Source organism: Oryza sativa, chromosome 2, assembly GCF_034140825.1.
Source record: "Oryza sativa Japonica Group chromosome 2, ASM3414082v1".
Classification (NCBI taxonomy): Eukaryota; Viridiplantae; Streptophyta; class Magnoliopsida; order Poales; family Poaceae; genus Oryza; species Oryza sativa.
In genome coordinates this window covers 2,502,069-2,524,502 of record NC_089036.1, presented here as the reverse complement: position 1 = coordinate 2,524,502, position 22,434 = coordinate 2,502,069, and the positions used below count along the sequence as shown (strand labels likewise).

Below are 22,434 nucleotides of genomic sequence, written 5' to 3'. Positions count from 1 at the left end.
CGGGCTAACCGAACAGGCCCTTATATATTACCCGGAAATCGAAGGGTTTTTTTCACAAAAAATACCACCCCGCGCACCGTGCATACTATAGCAAAATTCTGACGTGGCACACCTCCTCGCCCGCCCAACCCGCGCCCCTTTATATATTCCGATGGGAGAAGGCAGGTGGCGTAGAAACGATTCCCTGACTCGAGCCGAGCGCCACGCCGTCTCGTCTCCATGATGCGTAGCAGAGCGGTGCCTCGTCGTCAACTTGCCGGTCCAGCGGAGGGAGTAGCCACAACCTCAACTCAATGTCATTCCCCAATTAAATTTGAAAATATACTGTTCATTTAATTTTTTCTCAGAAATATTCGTGATTCAAAAGTTTTTGTGGAAATATACCGTCGATATCGCATAACCTTTGTGCAAAAATGATGTGGACATGACGTCACGGACGGTATCACGTGATAAAAGTGCGAGACCGCGCGGTCTCACGTAGCAACGGTGCGAGACCGCGCGGTATCGCGGAATGAAAGGGCGACACCATTCAGTCTCGCTAGAGCAAAGAGCGATACCGCTGCCGTGATGATTTAATTAGTGATTATAATTAATTGCTAATCAGGATAATTAATTACTAATTATTATTAGTTAATTTTTATTTGAGTAATTAATTACAAATCAAGTGGAGATATTGCACGGTGTCGCTGTTTGGTTTCGCGAGAGCGTTCGCTCTCCCTCTTTCATTCTGCGAGACCGCGCTTTCACCGCGCGATACCGATATCGACGGTATATTTTCACAAAAACTTTTAAATCACGAATATTTCTAAGAAAAAATTGAATGATCAGTGTATTTTCAAATTTAATTCGGTCATTCCCTGATCTGAGGCGGCGAGCTCGATGGTTTGGCGGAGGGTGTTCATGGAGGAGGGTGTTGACAGAGCCCTAGCCTGCACTGCCACGGCGGGGCGGGAGGCAGGTGCAGCTGTCCTGTCCGAGGCGGAGATCCGGCAGCTCTACGTCGAGGTCAAGCGGGTGCTCCTATCGCAGCCCAAGTGCACAACCTCCTGCGCATCCACGCCCCCGTCAAGATCTGCGGTGAGCGACACCCCTCCCCTCTCTAGCTGAGCGCCTTGCCCTGATCCGCGAGGGTTTTGCGTATTTCGGGGTGGAATTGCACGATTCCTATTGCCGATGTTGGGTTTGTTTTTTCGGTTTTTGCGTCTGAGCTGCCGCGTTCAGGGGGTGATTAAGGGCAAATGCTGGGTACCTGCCTCTCTGGTTCGCTAGCAAATTTGCTGTCCTCCTACGAAGGCTAGTACAAGTATTTTTATTCATCAAAAGTAAATTTGAAGGAAATAACCTGCTGAATTGATGCACTATATGAGTATATATTTTGAGATGCAAACAAGATTTGGGAATTGCATTTTATGTACAATAAGTTGTTCGAGCGAGTCCAATCTTTGTGTGATGTTCTGTGTTACATCACTCTTTGGAGTGTTATATCGTTGTTCTTCAGATTAAGGCGGAAGTAGTCTGACATGAGGTTCCTTTTTCCTTAAATTTAATTTGCTCACTGCCACTTAGCTATCCAAGGTGAAGAATGAAATGCAAAATTACCGAATGAAAGCAATTTGTGCTTGCTTGCATAGTGTGGATATGGCCCAAGCTCTTTGGACTGTTGTCCTGGAAAATTAATTAATTACCAATCTTAAGGGATTAGGTTAAATGCCTCCTTACATAAAGGGTAATGGTTACTGTTTGTGGCTTTTTAAGTTCCACATATTATTTAGATGTTCTATAGTTCAGGACCTTTAGGTGTTTTTTTTAGACTGGTCACCGGGGGGGGGGGGGGGGAGAGCTTCCCCACCTGAATTTTCATTAAAAGGGAGGAACAGTACAGTAGCTTAAGTTACATTAGAGTGAGGGGGGATGATAAGATAAGTTTCCAAGACTCTACAACAGCCCTGTCAGCGTGGCTCAATCTTTCAGCCCACAAGGTTGCATCCTCTTTACATTTTGCGATAAGACAATCAATTGAAGGTGATGCACCCCTAAAAACTACATCATGTCGATGGTTCCAGAGTCCCCAGAGACAAAGGAAGAAGAAAACTTTGAAGTGTTTTGCAGGCAGAGGACCTTCAGGTGTTAGAGTAATGGGATGAAAGTTTAGGGTGACTCGGATTAATTTTTCCTCTACTAGAGCACACTTTCTAAGATAGTTCCACGCTGCATCCTTTATTTTCATTTTTCATGCAACCCAGTTTAACAGCCAATTTAAGAAAAGTCGTAAAGTTAATTTGGTTTCAAAATGTTCTGTACAAAACTTTTTTAACAGTAATTAATGTAGTCTTGCTCACAACCAAAAGCTATGTTAGCCCACTTTGAGGCACAATTTGTACCCCTCGCCTTAATTTTAAATGCTGAGTTTCATTCTAGACAAATGAAGTTGCATAAACACTCATCGAGTCATGGATTGTCATAGTTTACATCTTTGAGATTTGGCAATAGCTTGTGTAGCTCAATCAGTAATGTTGTACCATAGCGATGGTGAATACAAATGTTAAATTGGAAAAACTGACCCTCTGACAATATACGACATCTAATTAGCTATGTTTCCATCTACGCAGTTCCTTTAGATATTTAGTAAGTTTATTATGTTCTCAGCTGTTCTGTTCTGATATTCCATATCGTTTGCTTTGAAGACTTCACTCAAGTGATCTGGAATTATGCATGCTTACATATGGTTGAATTCACTGTGTTTTTGGACACTGGCACCCTGTTTTGATGCGTTGCAACGGATCCCAACTAAAGATACAAATAAGTCTAAAATGTAAAATGCATTAATTAATTAGATATCCTCAAATATGTGCTTGTATACATGATTATATGAGGTGTCTAAGCAACCACTTTTCCTCGCTCACCTGGGCCATCTCGTCTATGATGTTGCCTCTTTTTCTCTGCCCTTCATCCCCAGCAGCTATAGAGCGAGCTCAAGCCGCTGTAGTTGCAAGCTCCCGAGGGAGGAGATGCTAGGAGCCGGCCTCAAGGGAATCGTTATTGCCGCTGCTTCCTCACGGTTTGCATTGTCTTGCATGCACATCTTTGTTGCCACAGAAAAAAAAGGTCATGTTACATGACATTGTTTCTGTGTTTACAACAGGTGGGAGAAGAGGATTTGAGGAAGAAAAAATAATTACATTTCTTATCGGTCATAGTTTTGTAGAGGAAAATAGAAAACACGTACTTTGGGCAATCTATTGTGGACGATAGTAAAGGGAGAGTTTCTCTTACAGTCTTACTAGACTAAACAGTTTCCAATTTACTACTTCCTCCATTTCAGGTTATAAGACTTCCTAGCATTGCTCATATTCATATAGATGTTAATGAATCTAGGCACACATATATGTCTAGATGCATTAACATATATATGAATATGAGCAATGCTAGAAAGTCTTATAATATGAAACGGAGGTAGTATTATTATTCAGCAATATAAACTGACAATAACTTGGGTTTACTTTCAAGTAAAAAAATCTTGTGCTCAATGTATCTGAAATTTTCATCTTTTATCTTATTTGACAGTTCAACATCTGGTGGGATACTCGATAGAGCTATAGATGCAGAAAATAGGAAACATGGTGGATTCTTTAGATTGGTAATTACCATAGGCTGTAGTACAATAGAACTTACTTTAACTGGTAGAGTACAGTATTAATGGTCTGTTATTTGTCTGTAACAGCGAAATATCTTGGAATATCTGTCGATTGCTCAGGATCATGTTGAAAGAATATCTGGAGTTGGTTGCAAAGACAATCATTTTTTGTGAAATCCTTGTCCAGGTTGGCTGCAGAGTGCTACATTAAAGTGGATGTTGATCTACATGTAAATATAGGTGTACGAACTACTGCCCTATGATCTAACATCATCTTCCTTCTTTAAGTCTTAATTCTTTCCTGCTTAAATTTGACCTATTCAGACATTTCATTTGTATTAAATTTCTTCTAAGTATTTGATGCAAACTATACATTCTAAGTTCATGAAATCTCATATATACATAGTCTTCAGAGATGTTGCTTCTGAAGCTAAAGCTGAAAACTTAGGCTGTAAAATTTTACCTCAACTTTAGCGACACTGTACTAATAATATTGCAAATATTGCAGCAACTCTTGGAAACATGCTAAGCATTGGTCGAAACCTCGAGCTTACATTGGCTGCATGAAATCTGGTCCAGTCCTGGCTCAGAAGTAAGTTCCCCTGTTTTTGTCATGCCTTGGCTGATATTTTAAACTGCTGACCAAATGCTAGATCGTTTTTCATTCTCGGGGTGTAAGATACTATCCTGAGCCTGAGTATTGGCAATTTGGTGAATGGGGGGAACAAATACTTTAGGCATGCAACCGTTCAGTTCTATGCAATCTCCAAGGATCTGGTTTCTTACATATCAATCAACCAGTAAGCAATTTCTTCAGACACGGTTTCTGTTTATCTACATCATAAATTTGTTTTTTATCTAATTCTTACCCATCATTAGGAGCCTGGTTCAATGGCCTAGATGTCTAGCACATTGATGATTGCGACTACACAACCAGGTATAGATAAATCCTTCCCATCTTTTAAACTGATTTCCTTCCTCTTACATATCCCTATTTGGAGTACTGGGACTGAATACAGCTTGGTTGATCTGTATTGAATCATTTGGTGAAACAGTTCAGTTTTTCAAAAACGTATACTTAACTTATTACTTCCTCCGTTTCATATTATAAGACTTTCTAGCATTGCTCACATTCATATATATATGTTAATGAATCTAGACACTAACATCTATATGAATGTGGACAATACTAGAAAGTCTTATAACCTGAAACGGAGGGAGTACCTATGTATTATTAGCTTATTACTGCAATGCATAACTCATGTATTTCAGCATTGCATTTCTCCTTGCTTTTCACCAAATAATGTATAGTTTTCCCTTGAACTGTGTAGTTTCCCCTTCAAGTCTTGAATTTGAAAAGAATCTATACTTCTATACTAATATAAAAAGGAGGAGTTGTACCCCTCCAATCCTACAGGTGAAATCATCCCCTCTAATCTCATCCGTCTATCCACCATCTGATCTAATCTCATCCGTCCACTATCCTCTACGCCATTTATGAGCGATTCCACCGATTCCTCTGCCTCGCGATGACTCGGTCGCATAAATCCCCGCCGCGCTGACTCCTCCCCGCGAATCCCCGCCGCCCTCCTCGCTCCTACTCGATTCGCGCGCATCCTCCCTCCTCGTGACAGGCCAACGAAGCCGCACAGCCGGAGACGAGATCTTCCCCATCCGCCATCGCCGCTGCAGTCCACCGCTGCCCCCGAGGTCGTCCCTTCCCCCGCCGCCACCGATTTCTCCACCCATCCGCTGCGACCACCGCCCTGCCGATCGCGCCCCCATCACTGTTTCGCCTGTATCTTGCCATCCACCGCTCCTACAGCCATCTCCACCGCGCCGCCAGTTCCTCATGCTTGTTGCTGAGTCCGAGACGATCCGGTTGGTTCCGCCGTCGAGGTTGCCGCCACCAGGGAAGCCCAGCCGATCCGGCATCTGCTCCATCTGCTGCCCCCTCCCTGTTCTCTGCTCCTGAAACCGTCAGACATCAACCACCGGCCAACCAGCCCTATTCCCCCTAAACCCTAAGGTAATACCAATTTCTCCTATTTTACATGTTTTTGTGATGTGTCAATTTGTGGATCACCATTTGTTTTCTTGATCATTCACAATTGCCAATCAGAAATTGGCCATAGAGTTTGAAGATTTTAACATATTGTCTCCTCCTTGCGTGATCATATATGTCTTGGATCAGGAGAAGCTCTTCCAGGAATTAGGTAGCCAAAGTCGATTAATAGGCTAGCCTTAAGGATGGCAGCTTTGGAAGGCGTCTATCCATATTCTTAGTTGATCCTGTGCAGCCCCTATCAATGGATTTGCATCCATTCTTTCTTCTGAACTTTACAAAGGAAAATTTTGTCTGGTTCTATTATTATTATTTCTTTGTTTGGAGGTAATGTGATGTTTTCAGATCACTGGAGGCTCTAAATTTTGCTTGTAATACAGATGATTACCACTAATCACTGTGAAGCCATCCTATTGTTCTTGTTAGTAGTTATTGAGAAATATATAACATTTGTCTTGATCCCTGGAGAATACCCAACTTCTTGAAGAGAAAAACCATATATATAGGAGAATCTAATCCTAAACTAATCTTTTGCTCTACTACTTTTCAGGCCGTATATGCATATCTTGGGAGTAATAGATGTTCCATGTGTCAATGCATCAACTAAAATACCTGATGAACATGTATACGATTCTTAGGAAATTACATCTGCAACAACCAACTTCAATTTTTTTTTCTCAGCATCTCAGGGCATTATTTTCATCAAGATTTTTGGCCTACGCTAATGACCGATGTTGTGACCTTAGGTCACGAACAAGATCGGGGATAGGCCGGAAAGAAGTGTTTTCCCGCCTATCCTTAGAAACGAGCTCGAACAGCAAACACAACTTTTGAGGATTACTTTTGTATTAAAGATGTCTTGTCCTGCTACAGGTTTTTGACTGGCTTTTATAACCGGTGGTCGTACACGTGAGATTACATTTTTACCCCTGTGGGTCTTTGTAAGTTTACTCTAATGCCCCTGCCACATCAGCGTCTGTGGGGGCATTCTAGTACATCTCCAGGGGTCTTTTAGTCTTTTAGGTGCTAGCTGGCGAGAGTGGTTGAAGGTGGACCCCACGGAATCTTCCCTTGGCATCTTCTCTTGTTCGAGGAGTGCTCTTCCTCGAACTCTTGGGAAAAATGCATTTTCCGTCCTGGACCGTCTTCTTCCTCCTGGGAATTCGAATTCCCCTTTGCCTTCTCTTTCATCCTTGGAAACCACCTGTGAAATTGTAACTTGTCCAAAATATGTGTAGTTGCATTAGCGATTATGGAATGTCCCTAAAAAAGGTGTTCTTCACCCGAAGAGGTATTTTCTATTCGAATGAGTGTTCTTCCTCTGGGAAGGTATTTTCCTTTTGGGAAAGGTGTTCTTCCTCTTGGAAAGGTAGTTTCCACTCAAAATGAGTGTTTTCCCCTCTGGATACTTAGGTCTTGCAAAACCTCGTAGTGTTTTGACCAAATTGGAGGAAAAGGTGTTTGTACCCTGCTACAACAAGCCCCTCACGGGTAAGGGCGATGTGTGTTTTCGGCCGAAACCGTGCTTGAGTTTATGGAAAAAGGGGGAAAACCGCCGTCCTCCTATTCGGTCGAAACACACTATTCAAATATGCATATATGCCACGTTTACTATTCATTATTTTTATTTTTATTCTTATTATTTTTCATTTTTATTTATTTATTTATTATTTTTTAAATGTTTTTTATGCCACGTGCCGGTATTTCATTGGTGCGCTTAAGGGGTCGCGTCGCTTCGGGTTTCGTGTCCGCTCGTAAACCCGCGACCCTTACCACCCTGCGCTATATAAGGCCAGGAGGGGTCGCTATCACGCGACCTACGCCACCACTCGTTTTTTCTGCCATCAACTCGAAATCACAAAAGACTCGAACTAAATCTCTTTCTTCCTTCTTCCATTCGAGTTTTGGTGCTTTGCTTGATTTCTTCCTTTCTCACTACACAACATGGGGAAAAACAAGAAAACTGCGGAAAAGTCGAAGTCCAAGAAATCAAAAAACCACGAAAATACTTCTTGTGGTATTGGTGCCTCTTCGATTAAGGACAAAAACTTAAACGATCTTGTTGATGTTGGTTGGATATCTGGTCGAAACGTTGTAATTTGACCAGTGGGAGAATCAAGGCCTTCTCCCAAGCTGGGATACACTCTTGTGTTTGAGGATTTCTTCTACGCCGGGTTTAAATTCCCGTGCAGCACTTTTTTGGTCGAGGTCCTGAAATTGTTCAAACTTGAGTTTCCTCAATTGACTCCGAATGCTTTAGTTCGAATTGGGCTTTTCGAATGGATGGTTCGAAGCTGCGGTGAGACCCCCCAAGCTGAAGACTTTGCATACTTCCATTGTACTCGGCACTACACCAAACAGAACTCGAAGTTTGGGTGTGTAAACTTTGCTCCTCATCCGAAGCGCGGAAGTCCATGGCCAGCTATGTCTGCTATTCGAGCAAAATGGGGGAACAAGTGGCAGTCGAAGTGGTTTTATCATCAAATCCCTGTTAGCCTGCTGAATGATAAGGATTGTCCTTTTTCGTTCTCTGGGAAGAAACCAAAAGCTGTCTCCGAGCCATCAGTCTCTTTGTCGCCGGAGTTCACTGCCATACAACCTCGAATCGAAGAACTTGTTTCGAACTTTAGCTGCCGAGACCTGGTGGAAGAGTTTGTTCTTCTCAAAATTAGACCTCTTTCGAGCGGCTGGGATATCACTCTTGGAGAAATCCCAGAAGATTGCCCTTCCAGTCTTCCTCCATTTGTGGTTTCGTCTGATCGTAAGTTTCCTTTTCGAACTTGATTTTTTTTTGCGAACCTTGTTTTTCTTGAAAAAGTGATTTAGTTAAGAAGATTTATTTTCTCCCTTTGTTATCTTCTTCCTTGTAGTTGTGATTCCAGAGGATATGGTCCGCCCAGTTCGGAAATTTCTTGGCCCTTATACCAAGGATGAGCATTTGAAATTTTTGACACTTCAAAACGGGAAAAGGCAAAATCGGGTCTTTGCCTCTCTAGGCTCCGATATCCCTGTCCGGGTTTATCCTGAAATTGTCCCCAAACTAAAGAAAAAGAAATCTGTGAAGCCTTCTTCTTCTGATGATGATGATGATGTTGAAGTGGAAGATGTTGACGAAGAAATTGGTGAAGAAAATGCTGAAGAAGAAGAAGAAGAGGAAGGAGCTGATGAAGAAGAGAACGACTCGAGTGATGATAGCGACTCGAGTAACAGTTCGAGCGACAACTCGAGCGACTCGTCTGAATCTGATGATAGCAAAACAGTTCCTCCTCCTACTGTTTTAGCTGATTTGAAAAGGAAGAAAACTGCCAGCAGTCCTCCGCCTGAACCGAGTTCTAAACGAGTGCAGTTTGTTATTGACAGTGATGAAGAGTTGGATGAAGATGATATCCGTATTGATCTTTCTGCCATCCATGTCACCCCAATTCAAGCTGATGCTAGTTTTGCCCTTTCGGCAAAAGAAGTAGCTTCACTGTATGTTGTTGCCCCAGCCAACACGGTTGTCGATGAAGATTGTTCGACCCAAGTGGGTGATACTGTTGAGACAACAAACTCTCTTCGAGCTGATAGAGACTTGGTTGCAAAAAAGGCAAAAACGCCCGTCAATGCGGCCGAAAAGTCCGAAGCAGGGAAGAGTGCTGCTGATGGAGGTGTTCGAACTACAGGTAGTTCGAACCCAACTCCACCTCCGTCACCGCCGTTCATCGCAACCCCTTCCCCAGAGCTGATACAAAACGTTCTTGGTGGTTTTAGCGAACGATGTGCAAAAGATGGACATTGGCTTATGGGTCTTCCTAATTTCAATGAACTCGGGGAAAGTAGCCATCATGGCCCAAACTTGTGTTTGAATGACCTAAAGTATCGCCACCCCCTGAGTTCGATTGGTGATGAACTCGAGAATGTTCTGATTACTCCTGATCTTGAAAAGGAGTTTTTGGAAGAAAATGATCTTATGTCCTCTTGGGCAGCACTTGATGTATCTGCTGCACAGGTATTTTTATTTTTATTTTTTTTATTATTTATTTATTTTTATTATATTATATTATATTTTTTTTTGACTTAAAACCTATTTTCTGATGCGCAGACTGCGAGCCTTGCTCGTCTTCAACGTGGTGTTGCTCGGAAAGCTCTTCGAGCTATTTGCACGCGACGGAAGAAATCACTTGATCGCATCGCTAAACTCGAAAAGGATCGGGATTATCTTCGCTGCAAACTTGATCGAATGGCCGACGAGAAGAAAATTACCACCGATCTCGTGCGCAAGTTAAGCGGCGAAAAGAAAGAGCTTTCCGAGGAAAAGAAGTTGCTTACTGAGGAAAAGAAGAAATTACTCGCTCGTGAAAAAGCATTCGAGCGAAAAATCATCGAGTATCAAGACGTCGCACGACAACGCGCTGAATCAGAAGACAAGATGAAGGAGCAAGTTGAGGTCTTGGAGAAGAAGAATAAAGAACTCGAACTCGCCTGCAAAAATCAAAGCGAGAAGATATCTGCTTTAGAGCTCGAGAACGAAAGTTGCCGCCAACTTCTTCTGAAAAGTTGCGAGACCGTTCGAATCGCGTTGCGAAGTCTAGGGGCTGACATCAGCTTGCTATCGGAAGAAAATACTTTAGCAGCTGTGGGAAAATGGTTCGAGGAATTTTCCATTGGGCTAAAAGATAGCGTTACTCCCTTTGCATCTCGCTGCTCGAAAACTGCTGTGGAGAGCCTTTCGGCCTGTCTGCTTTCAAATGGGTGTGAACACTTTACCACCCTTAAAGCTGATATACAAGGTATGCTTAATGATGAGGCCAAATTTGCACAGCTTCGAGATGCAGCTCAACCCGTCGTAAAGGCTTTCCAAGTGCTTTACTGGAAGAAGAAAGGATATGAAGATACCCTGAGGTCTCTCCGAGCATCTCTTGCCTCAAGATCAAAGTCACAGCCGGCCAGTTCGAGCCAACAAGATAAAGACAGTAGTACTCCGAGGTCGAGCGCACAGGTGTGACGTTCGTGAAAAGAATAGTTAAGGATGCTTCGTATGTTCGAAAACAATGCTATTTTGCTGCTTCAAAACCGTTATGGTTGAGAGCCTTTATTGTAAAAATTTATAGTGTAGCTGACTATAATGCTTTTCTCTTATTGCATGCTTTTCACGGAAATTCCCTTTCTTTGGGGGGCTGCAGGTTAACTCGAATCGAAAACTTGTGATTCGACGCAACAACACTTTGCCTACTCGAAATGTGAAGCACTTAGCATTTCGAGACCCTGCAAAGCTTTCTTCTAGCAGGACCGCCATCTCCGATGACGAACTCGAAGCCTATTATGATAATACTTGTATATTTGCTTTTAAGTTTTTCCGATGGCAACGAAGCCATCGACATGACAGTTTACGTGACTTTGTACTTGAGTTTAGGGAACGGCGTTCGAACAATAATCTTGCTAGTAAAGCCTTTTGGCAAAACTTCCAACCATCCGAACGCCAACGTAGAATATGGAAAAGGCGTTATTCAATAGTTCCATATACAGTAATGCCTTCTCCTCTCAACATTGTTTATCCCGACTCTTTTCTCTCTTCTTTGTAGAGTTTGTATGTAACTTGTTATACCTTCTTAACATCAAATAAACCCTTCCTTTCTTCTTTTCTTTATAAATGCTCTTTATTTCAATTGTTCAAGCACCCTTAGGTCTGTCTTCGGAGTAAAGCGAAAAAAAAACTACGTCCTCCTTATCTTTGGAAGAAGTTACGAAATCGAAACGTACTTTATCTCGTCACGTGCATTTTCCGTCTTTTGAGCTCGAGCGAGGGGAAAATAGAGTTCGAGCATTCTTTAGTTGGTTTTTTGGACTAAGGCAAAATAGTTCGAAAACCGCCGTCCTCCTCACCTTTCGAAGGAGTGATGAGGTCGAAACGTATTTTACCTCGTCATGCGGATTTTCCGCTTTTTGAGCTCGAACGAGAATAGAGTTCGAGCATTCCTGAGCTGGTTTTAGGACTAAGGCAAAATAGTTCGAAAACCGCCATCCTCCTCACCTTTCGAAGGAGTGACGAGGTCGGAACGTGTTTTACCTCGTCACGCGGATTTTCCGCTTTTTGAGCTCGAACGAGAATAGAGTTCGAGCATTCCTGAGCTGGTTTTAGGACTAAGGCAAAATAGTTCGAAAACCGCCGTCCTCCTCACCTTTCGAAGGAGTGATGAGGTCGAAACGTGTTTTACCTCGTCACGCGGATTTTCCGCTTTTTAAGTAATCGAGCTGTATTCTTCCTCCGAACCGTGCGAAGTTATGAGTTTTCTTTGATTGAGTAATCAAGGTGTATTTGACTCGGAGCGTGCGGAGTTCAAATTTATCGACTTTGCTAGTCGAGAGTATTTGACTCCGAGCGCGCGGACTTCTATTTTGTCGACTTTGTTAGTCGAATGTATTTGACTCCGAGCGTGCGGAGTTCTATTTTGTCGACTTTGCTAGTCGAGAGTATTTGACTCCGAGCGTGCGGAGTTCTATTTTGTCGACTTTGTTAGTCGAATGTATTTGACTCCGAGCGTGCGGAGTTCTATTTTGTCGACTTTGCTAGTCGAGAGTATTTGACTCCGAGCGTGCGGAGTTCTATTTTGTCGACTTTGTTAGTCGAGAGTATTTGACTCCGAGCGTGCGGAGTTCTATTTTGTCGACTTTGTTAGTCGACTCCGAGCGTGCGGAGTTCTATTGCAATCATACACAGAGGCATGTTTTTTATACAGGTTCGGGCCTCCATTATGGATAAAAACCCTACGTCCTGTTTATATACATTAACTTGGATATCATTCGTATTTACATCTGAGTGAGTATACTACAAACTCGAGCTCCCGTGTTCTCCTTTTTCTCTTTCTCTCTCTTTTTTTTCTTTTTTTTAGGCATAAAATTTCTTTAAAGAAATAGCATTCCAAGTATGCTTTAACTCATCACCATCAAGATATGCTAACTTGAATGCTCCTGTTTCTGTCTTCTTTTTGACTATGAATGGTCCTTCCCACTTTGACTCGAGTTTTCCAACAGCTACCTCATTGAGCACTTTCTTCAAGACTAAATCTCCTTCTTCAATCGGCCTTGTCTTTACTTTTTGGTTCTAATAGCTCTTTGTTCCTTCTGTGTATGATGCCATCTTCTCCAAAGCTTCAACCCTTATTTCATCTAGCATTTCAAGAGTTATCTCTCTTCCTTCTTCATCTTTTTGGTCAAATATCATTCTTGGAGAATGTGCCCCTACTTCGCTTGGAGTCATTGCTTCATCGCCATAAACCAATCTGAAAGGGGTCATGCCAGTCGACCTTACTACCGTAGTTCTTAGTGTCCAAAGCACTGATAGCAAATCCTCCGGCCATTTTCCTTTTGCTGATCCTTCTAACCTCTTCTTGATAGCTTCCATGATTTTACCATTTGCCCTTTCCACAGCTCCATTTGTCTGAGGATGGCCTACAGAGGCAAAGTTGATTTGCAAATTAAGGCCTTTACACATGTCTTGAAATTTTCCAGATTCGAATTTCTTTCCATTGTCACATACTATTTGCTTTGGGATTCCAAATCGACATATTATGTTCTTCCAAACAAACTTTTGTACTGCTGCAGAAGTTATTCTTGCCACTGCTTCTGCCTCAATCCATCTTGAAAAGTATTCAATTGCAACAATGACAAAGCGCAAATCTCCCTTCGCTCTTGGAAGAGGACCTACTATATCTATTCCCCATCTGTAAAAAGGCCAGACTGGCGGGATTGGTTGCAGTTCTTTGGGTGGTGCTTTTGTCATTGGACCGAACTTCTGACATGCTTTGCACGTCTTGATGTATTTCTCTGTATCTTTCATAATTGTTGGCCAATAGATTCCTTGTCTTATGACTTTTGAAGCCACTGACCGTGGTGCTTGATGAGCTCCACACAAGCCTTCATGTATTTCTACCACCATCTTCATGCCATCTTCCCTTGTTACACACTTTAACAAAGGAGCAGTAACTCCACTTTTATACAACTGTCCCTCTACCACCTTGTATTTTTTGGACGTTAGTTGTATTCTCTTTGCTTCTTCTTCCTTTTCTGGAAGTTGTGCACTGACAAGGTATTTCAAGATCGGTTCTCTCCAATCTCCTTCTCTCTGTATGCATGCTACTTCTTTCTTTTCGTAACTTGGCTGGGTGATTATATCGAAAAATGAATTTTCCAATGGTTGACCTGTTGCGGCTGCCTTAGCTAGCTCATCAGCTTCTCCATTTTCTTCCCTTGTTATGGCTTTTACCGTTATTCCCAAGAAATGTTTCTCATTCAGCCTTGCTTCTTCCAGATATTTAGCCATAGTTTCCTCCTTTGCTTCAAAGGATTTGGAAAAGTGACCTGCTACCAACTTTGAGTCAGTTTTGACTATTAACCGCCGAGCCCCTAGCGCTCTTGCCTTTCTCATAGCCAATAAAACGCCTTCATACTCTGCTGTGTTGTTTGTTGAAGGAAAAGCTAATTGAACAGAATACTTCAACGTTTGCTTCATTGGTGTTTTCACAATTGCAGCGGCTCCTGCTCCGGCGGCATTGCATGCTCCATCGGAGAATACTATCCATGGTTTTTCGACTTCTTCCTGTTGTTCTACCTCATTGGGAGTCCATTCTGCCACAAAATCTGCTAGTACTTGTGACTTTATGGCTGTTCTTAATATGTATTTCAGGTCAAAAGGTAAGAGTTCCATTGCCCATTTTGCTATTCTCCCCGCGACTTCCTTGTTTGTTAACACTTCTCCTATCGGGTATGCCGATGGTATTGTTATGTCATGCGACAGAAAATAATGCCTCAACTTTCTTGAAGCCATCACAATTGCATAAATCAACTTTTCTACTTCTGAGTATCGTGTTTTTGGTCCTTGTAATGCTTCTGAGACAAAGTATACCGGCACTTGCCTATTTTCTTCTTCTTGTACCAAAACTGCGCTAACTGTCGCTGGAGTTGCTGCCACATACATTAACAGAGGTTGACCTTTTGGCGGACTTGCTAATGTTGGCATTTCATGCAAGTATTTCTTCAAGTCATCGAAAGCTTGTTGGCATTCAGCAGTCCACTCGAAGGTGTTTGCCCCCCTCAAAGTCTTGAAGAAGGGTAATCCCTTTTCTGCTGATTTAGATAGAAATCTACTCAAAGATGCCATTCGGCCTGTCAACCTCTGCACTTCTCTTGTGTTTTTTGGCGGCTCCATTTGATGGATTGCTGCGATTTTGTCAGGATTTGCCTCTATTCCTCTTTTGGACACCAAGAAACCAAGTAACTTTCCTGCTCTAACGCCAAAAACACACTTTTCTGGATTAAGCTTAACTGAGCATTTTCTCAGGTTTTCAAATATTTCTTGCAAATCTTTGCCATGGGTAAATGCTTGTTTACTCTTTACCACAATGTCATCTACGTATGCCTCGACATTCCGTCCTAACTGCTTAGCCAAAACTTTTCCTATCAGCCTGGCAAAAGTCGCTCCTACATTCTTCAAACCAAATGGCATTCTGATAAAACAATAAGTTCCAAATGGTGTTATAAATGATGTCTTTTCCTCATCCTCCTTCACCATAAAAACTTGGTGATAGCCAGAGTATGCGTCTAAGAAACTCATTAGTTCGCATCCAGCTGTGGCATCTACCAACTGGTCTATCCGTGGCAAAGGAAAATCATCTTTTGGGCATGCCTTGTTGAGGTCTGTAAAGTCAATGCACATTCTCCACTTGCCATTTGCCTTCTTTACTAACACTGGATTTGCCAGCCATTCTGGGTGCATCACTTCTCTTATGACTTTCGCCTTCAACAACTTTTCAAGTTCAATTTTTGCAGCTTGTTGTCTGTCTGTAGACATTCTTCTCAATTTTTGTTTTTTGGGCTTGTATCCTGACTTAATCGCTAGGTTGTGCTCAATTAGACTTCTATCAACTCCCTGCAACTCATCTGGTGACCATGCAAATACAGCCATGTTTTCTTTTACTACCTTTAAGATTTCTTCCTCAACATGTTTTTCCAAGTTTTCTCCTATCAGAATGAACTTTCCAGGGTCATGTTCATCCAACTGTACTTTCTTTGTTTTCCCTTCAGGAATTGGCTTTTGTATTTTTATGTATTCTCCCTGTTTTTGGTCAACCACATGTACTCCTTTCACACTTGGTGTTCCTTGAAGCTCATACTTTCTTGCTGCAAGCTGTTCTCCTCGGACCGTTATTACTCCCCTTGGTCCTGGGAGCTTCATACATATGTAGTTGTGGTGTATTATGGCCTCAAAAATATTGATTGTTGACCTTCCAAGAATTGCATTGTACTGATATGGCATATCGACCACATCAAATAGTATCTCTTCTTTTCTCACATTAGTGCCTTTTCCAAAGACCACTTGTAAAGATATTTTTCCAATTGCATGTACTTGTTGTCCACCAAAACCTTGTAAAGGTACTCCTGCGTTTGTTAACCTATCTTCTCGTATTTGCATTTTCTTGAAAGCATCATAAAACAGCACATCCGCTGAACTTCCTCCATCGATTAACACTCTTTGCACTTCGCATTGTGCTATTTCCACTGAGACCACTAAAGGATCTTGATGAGGGAAAAGTATTCCTTCTGCATCTTCAGGCCCAAAGGAAATTACCGTTTTTGAGTATACTGGTGGATTTGACTGATAGCTTGTCCCGACATGATTTACCTGTCTGACATATGCTTTTCTTTGCCTTTTTGACTCAACTCCTAATGAAGAGCCCCCAGTTATGGCATTTATCACTCTCTTTGGCACTTCTTCAATTGCCTCTATCTTCATAACTTGCGGTGCTTCTATGGCGTTTTGTCCTCGTTGATCACGAGCTCCTTCATACTTGTTCTCATATCGATTTACGTGTTTTTCCAACAAGTGAGTCATTTGCCTGCATTCTTCTGTGGAATGGCCTCCCGGACCATGTATATGACAAAACTTACTGTAACATTCTTCTGTGGAATGACCTCCTGGTCCATGTGTTTGACAAAATTTGGTTTGGTCAGGTTTATTTTCTCTTCCTTTTCCTCTTTCATTGTTCCACCATCGTCCTCTACCTCTGCCTGAATTCCACCATTGTCCTCGACCTTTTCCAGATTGCCCCCAATTGTCCTCGACCTTTTCCGATCCTCCCCATCAAATCCGGTGGAGCTCGCACGGTCACGTGACCATACGATGACAGAGCCAATCCTCCCCCATCAAATCCGGTCTAATCTTTCTCGATCTCCAAAGGTCTAATCTTTCTCGATCTCCAAAATTTGTTGATAGCTTTTGATCCACTCGATCTCCTCTTTCCGTTTTCTAGTCAAAATCGAAGCAATCAGAGATAAAAACAACGACGTTAAATGGTGGGCGTTGGCAATAAAGAAAACCAGAACAACATGAACAGGTCGGGCAACGACGTAGTCCTGATAGAGAGAAACAACAACAACGAGCTTTGTTGATGAACACGACCAGATGAGTGCATCAAAACATGTTTCCGGATGAGAGGATTCCGTTTTCCTTAAATGCGCAGGAAGAACAAAAGATGAAGAAAAAACGAATAATATTGTTCATTGTCTTCCCTAGCCAACACAACAAATAGAAGAGGAGGGAAGATGGGCAACGGTGCTCCAGCGACCAAACGGGGGTGAGTAAGGTGGTCGGACGTGTCCCACGATGTGGCTCGTCATAGATTGTGGTGGTTGGCAACGAAGAAAACCAGAATAATGGGAACGTGGCTAACAACAACATGGTACCGATAGAGAGAGAAACGGCAACGGGGAGTTCTAGTGGTGAACATGGCCGGATGAGTACGTCAAAACGTGTTCCCGAATGAGGAGGTTCCGTTTTTCTTGAACGCACAAGAGGGTAGGAACGCAGGGGAGAGGAGGGATGCCAAGAAGAAGAGATGTCACGGGAGAGGGGGAGAGCGTGCCGCAAGGGATAGATGTGGGGTGCCGTGAGGGAGGGAGGGAGGCGGGAGAGGAGGGGCGCTAGGGAGAAGAAGGCCGCGGGTAGGGGAAGCGTGTGGAGATCGGGACACCGGGAGGGGGGAGAGAGAGAGACGAAAACGGATGGGGAGTCGCGGTGGGGGGGGGGGGTTGACGGACGAAGGGGGGGAGCGGAAACCTTACGTATTTTTTAATTAGGTATATATATATGGTCAAATAGGTTAAATAAGCAACGGTAAGATAGAGCAGAATTGTATTCTGCTAGGAGAGTTTATAAACTCAATTTTCAATCTCTCCATCCTCCAAGATCTTTTATCTGGTTGTGAAAAACCAGATGTGTCATGAAGATCAAGGTTTTTGCTTGACTTTTGCTCAATGACAGGTTTAATACTCAAGATATGCTAGATCGCCGGCACTGTGCTAAGGACAATGATGATCTTTCATGCGTGCTTTGTCATGGAGGGAAAAGAGAAACAAGATTGCACCCTTTTTTTTTTGGGTTTAGGGTTGGCGTCACCTGGGTATTGAGATATCTTTACTCAACTTCCTTTTTGGGAGTACCAACTGACTAAATGGAGCAGAGGGGGTCACCAAACCCGGAATAAAAGAGGAAGATAAACTATTAACCAACTTTTCCAGAAGCTCCTTCCTGAGGAAAAATTCTTGAATCCTTCCTTGTGTTTCATCAGAAATAAAATATAAAGGGCCTTCTTCAGCAACAGTGAACACAACCTCCAAAGCAGGATCAACCAAAGGGACAAAAGGCACTATCTGCATATTACCATTAGAATCTGAATTCTGATTCTGATTCTGATTCTGCTGACTCACTCCAGAATCCCCTATCACATGCTGATCCTGATTCTCCCCTTGCTGCTCCCAATCTCCCCAACCACCAGCATGATTATCAAGATGCTCCTCCTGAACCGGCCCATTGCTATGATTATTTTCAAGATCAGGATCTAGGGCACCCATTGGTGGTAAATCTTCATCCGGAGCCTGAATGCCGGCAAAATCATTGTTGAGGACAAAAACAGAGAAAGTCCAAGACTCCCCCTGACCACCCTGATTGGGTATTTGCTTGATCACTATTGTTCTAGGAACCATATCAACATCATCATAAAAAGCTCGCAGCATAACTCTTCCCGGGACTACATCCATCTACTGCCAATAATCAAGCCTCCCAAAAAGACTAATAACACGGCTGACATAGCTTTGGGTACGAAAATCCAAAGGGAACCCAAGAAACATAATCCAACCCACTCTAGCATAAGCGAAGTGGAGGCCTGTCGCCGGTATGGAAATTACTAGAGACCGAAATTCTGGTTTGTTTTTTCTTAGTCAGCAAAGTTACATTAAGAAGGTTCTTCATCATTTCAACATGCATGATGCAAAGTCTGTTAGTACTTAGATTGCACCTCATTTTAAATTATCAGCTTTACAATGTGCTAGTACTGATGAGGAGGTTGAATTCATGTCAAGGGTTCCATATTCCTGTGCTGTTGGTTCTTTGATGTATGCCATGGTTTGCTCTCATCCGGATTTATCTCATGCTATGAGTTTGGTCAGTAGATACATGGCTAATCCTGTCAAAGAACATTGGAAGGCTGTTCAGTGGATTTTCTGATACCTTTGAGGCACAACATATGCTTGTTTGAAATTTGGCAGGGCTGCTAAGGGACTTATTGGCTATGTGGATTCAGATTTTATTGCTGATTTAGATAAGCGAAGGTCACTCATAGGTTATGTGTTTACTATTGGTAGTTGTGCTGTAAGTTGGAAGGCAACATTGCAGCCTGTTGTTGCCCAGTCTACCACTGAAGCAGGATACATGGCTATTGCTGAAGCATGTAAGGAATCAGTTTGGCTGAAAGGATTGTTTGCTGAGATTTGTGGAGTTGATTCTTGCATTAACCTATTTTGTGACAATCAAAGTGCCATATACCTGTTAACGCCAAAATTAGGTAAGCCCAAAATCATCATCGGCCTAGAGTCAATATCGGCTTCAGAGTCTCGGAATCGGTCGATGTGAGTTGTCAAGTCACCAGCAGTTGTGTTCTTGGTGGAGTCGGATCAATTAAAGGAAGCTTATCTAGAAGAGTCCAACAGTTGTGTTCTTGGTGGAGTCGGATCAATTAAAGGAAGCTTATCTAGAAGAGTCCAAGTTCAAGAAGGATACAACATGGCAGTTTATCTATTAATTAGGCAGGGTTTAGTTTCCTTTTATTTTTAGGAAAGTGTGTTTAGTGTCCGGTAAGGACTTTATGTTTTCCTTTTATTTTTAGGAAAGTTTCTTTCTAGTCCTACAAGGACTAGTATCTACCCATGGGTATAAATATGTACACCCGGGGTCATTGTAATCAATATCACAATCAATAAAACTACTCTCGGCGCGTCGCCACCCTCTTTCCTGAGGTTTTTACTTATCAACCGACGGAATTTGGCACCTGACGTGGGGCTGCATCGGTTCAGTTCGATCTCCGGCGAAGGGGTAAGTCCTACGTTCCGCCGGCCCTGGTGAATCTGTCGGCTACATTGGTGTTGTTCAAGGCTGCATCGCTTCGATCTCTTGGATCGCGCTCTGGTTCGGTTGATATATTTGCCTACCTGATATCTTAATTCTATCTCTAGTTGCATTGCGTTTAGAGACGCATTGGTTTAGTTGGGACTATCTCGGTTAGGTCCGATCTTCTGTCTTAGCCAATATATCTCTACAATTATAATGCTGTTCTAAATAGATTTGTTATATCCATCACATTAGACAGATCTATCGGCTCATCGAGTATTAGATTATCATATACAATCTCGTGCTGCATCGGTTAGGTTCGACGTACTAGATTGTTGTTGATAATATAAATCTTGCTAAGCCGATAGGTTCATGCTAATGTTTTATTGGGGTGCTAACTGATAAGGTATCTAGACGTTGCATCGGCTTATAAGGATTGGATATACATATAAGTCGGATTTAGCCAATGACAACAAAGGTTTCATTGATCTATCTAATCTTGTGGATTTTATGACATCGGACCTCCAGCCGATGTATGCTTTAACCTTCAGATCAATACTTGTTCTATTATATCATATTGTTAGCCGATTGGTTTCTACTGGATTATATTATTGTTATTTATCATTATTAGCTGATTGCCTTTATATTGTTATTCACATCAAGTATCAGAATCTACATTGGACATACAACCGATAGCTCAAAACCCTATCGCTATCGGCTGGTATCGGCATCGGCTGGAATTGCTCCATCGGCTTGTCAGCCGATCGGTTCATTGATCTGCTATTTTCATATCTTGTCAGTTGCAGGATCAAACTGACTAGCACGCCTGCATCTTACCAACCTTTGGACCTGCACTGGAGCTAAGCAGATCTTCCAGGCCAGCGTGTGTTTTTTGCATCAACAATACCTCACTAAAGATCAGATGTTCCATCAGAGGACAAAACACACTGATATCAAGTACCATTATGGTCGTGATGTAGTCGCACAAGGTAAGCTAAAGGTATGCAAGATAAACACTCATGATAATCCTGCTGATATGATGACAAAGCCAGTTCCCGTTGCTAAGGTTGAGCTTTGCCCAAGCTTAGTTGGTATAATGGTTTAGCCCAAGAGGCTATTTGGCGCCGAAAGTGTTTTCTTGTGTTCAGGGTGAAGGTTTGATTTATGCTACAAGAAGGAATCAATAAGTATGATTCATATAGGTAAATCCTATGTATAACATATAATAATCTTGGTTGATGATATATAATTTCAACGTGGAGGTAAAATCAAATAACAAGTCAAAGTTATAGCAAACCACCGCTACGTTACTTGCCTTCTCCGATGGCGAGATGAACTCTAGTTGCGTTCCGAAGTGGCACCACCTGAATAAACACCGACTCAGCCTCAAACAACACACATATAATCATTCAAGAATCACACATTCACTTTCTACGCTGGGAACCCACCCCAAACAACATAAAGAAAATTACCGATAATCTTCCTATAAAAGCAGCATAGATTAACAACTCGATACCTCCAATTCTACATCACATAACATAGCAAAATATATCATTTCTGACATCTACAGAACAAGAGTTATAACTTTCATTTAGATAACAAAACTGAATTCTTCCATTTAGCTGGCCTAAAACATGGCACAAAACAGAAAAGTGCATCTGCCCAGAAAACTGTGCAACAACCATTCAAAAGAGCACTGACAACAAACTACAAGATAAAAGCTAACAATTTTTATGTAGGAGGTAGATCACAACATATGCTACAACTTCTGTAAATACAAGATTCTCGGATTCCATCATTAAGATCCTCTAAAATCCCTCTGAACCTCGACTACAGATAAATGCATCGACATTCAGACAGCCAACTTCAGAAATTGATACCTCCTAAACCACTTGATATAAAATCATGCCATTTGGTCAGAAGATAGATCTACACGTTATTTACAACTTTTGTATAGAGACTTTTCGAAGGAAATCCTATTATCTTGGCCGAAAAGGCATCCAAAACAGAACTGCGCAGGGGGCAGATCAGCGAAAACCTGGCTGAGGAATAAATCGGTGGATCCCAAACTTACTCGCTTCCAACACTTGATCTAAACCCTAATAGAAAACCAAAACAGGGGGAAAGCCTCCATGGGCAGCGGTAATCAAACCCTTCATTTCCATCTTCACCTCGATTCCCTCCGCTTCCTTCTTTCCCTTTCTTCTCCTTCCCTTCTTCTTCTTCCCAGGTCTGCAGTAGGGCAGGCATGGGGGAGGTCGACCAGAGGGGGAGGTAGGGGTGGGCATTCGGTCTAACCGAAAATTTCGGTTAGGTTCT

At 42.4% G+C, this 22,434-nt stretch overlaps 1 protein-coding gene and 1 long non-coding RNA gene across 5 annotated transcripts; both read left to right on the top strand.

Moving 5' to 3' along the window:
• The first annotated feature begins 927 nt into the window (after nt 1–927).
• LOC107279902 (uncharacterized) lies at nt 928–21,032 on the top strand. Of its 4 annotated transcripts, none has more exons than XR_010739229.1 (7): nt 928–1,077; nt 3,565–3,637; nt 3,722–3,876; nt 4,143–4,226; nt 4,314–4,434; nt 4,514–4,571; nt 20,916–21,032. It is a non-coding gene; the product is annotated as an uncharacterized lncRNA (long non-coding RNA). The 4 variants fall into 4 exon arrangements; XR_010739230.1 differs by lacking the exon at nt 20,916–21,032 and adding an exon at nt 19,092–19,184; XR_010739228.1 differs by lacking the exon at nt 20,916–21,032 and adding an exon at nt 6,250–6,569.
• On the top strand, nt 7,337–10,821 carry LOC136351058 (uncharacterized). The gene is made up of 2 exons (XM_066307352.1): nt 7,337–9,687; nt 9,781–10,821. The coding sequence occupies exons 1-2, from the start codon at nt 8,587–8,589 to the stop codon at nt 10,681–10,683; spliced, it is 2,004 nt and encodes a 667-aa protein (XP_066163449.1). The 5' UTR covers nt 7,337–8,586; the 3' UTR covers nt 10,684–10,821.
• Nucleotides 21,033–22,434: the final 1,402 nt, after the last annotated feature.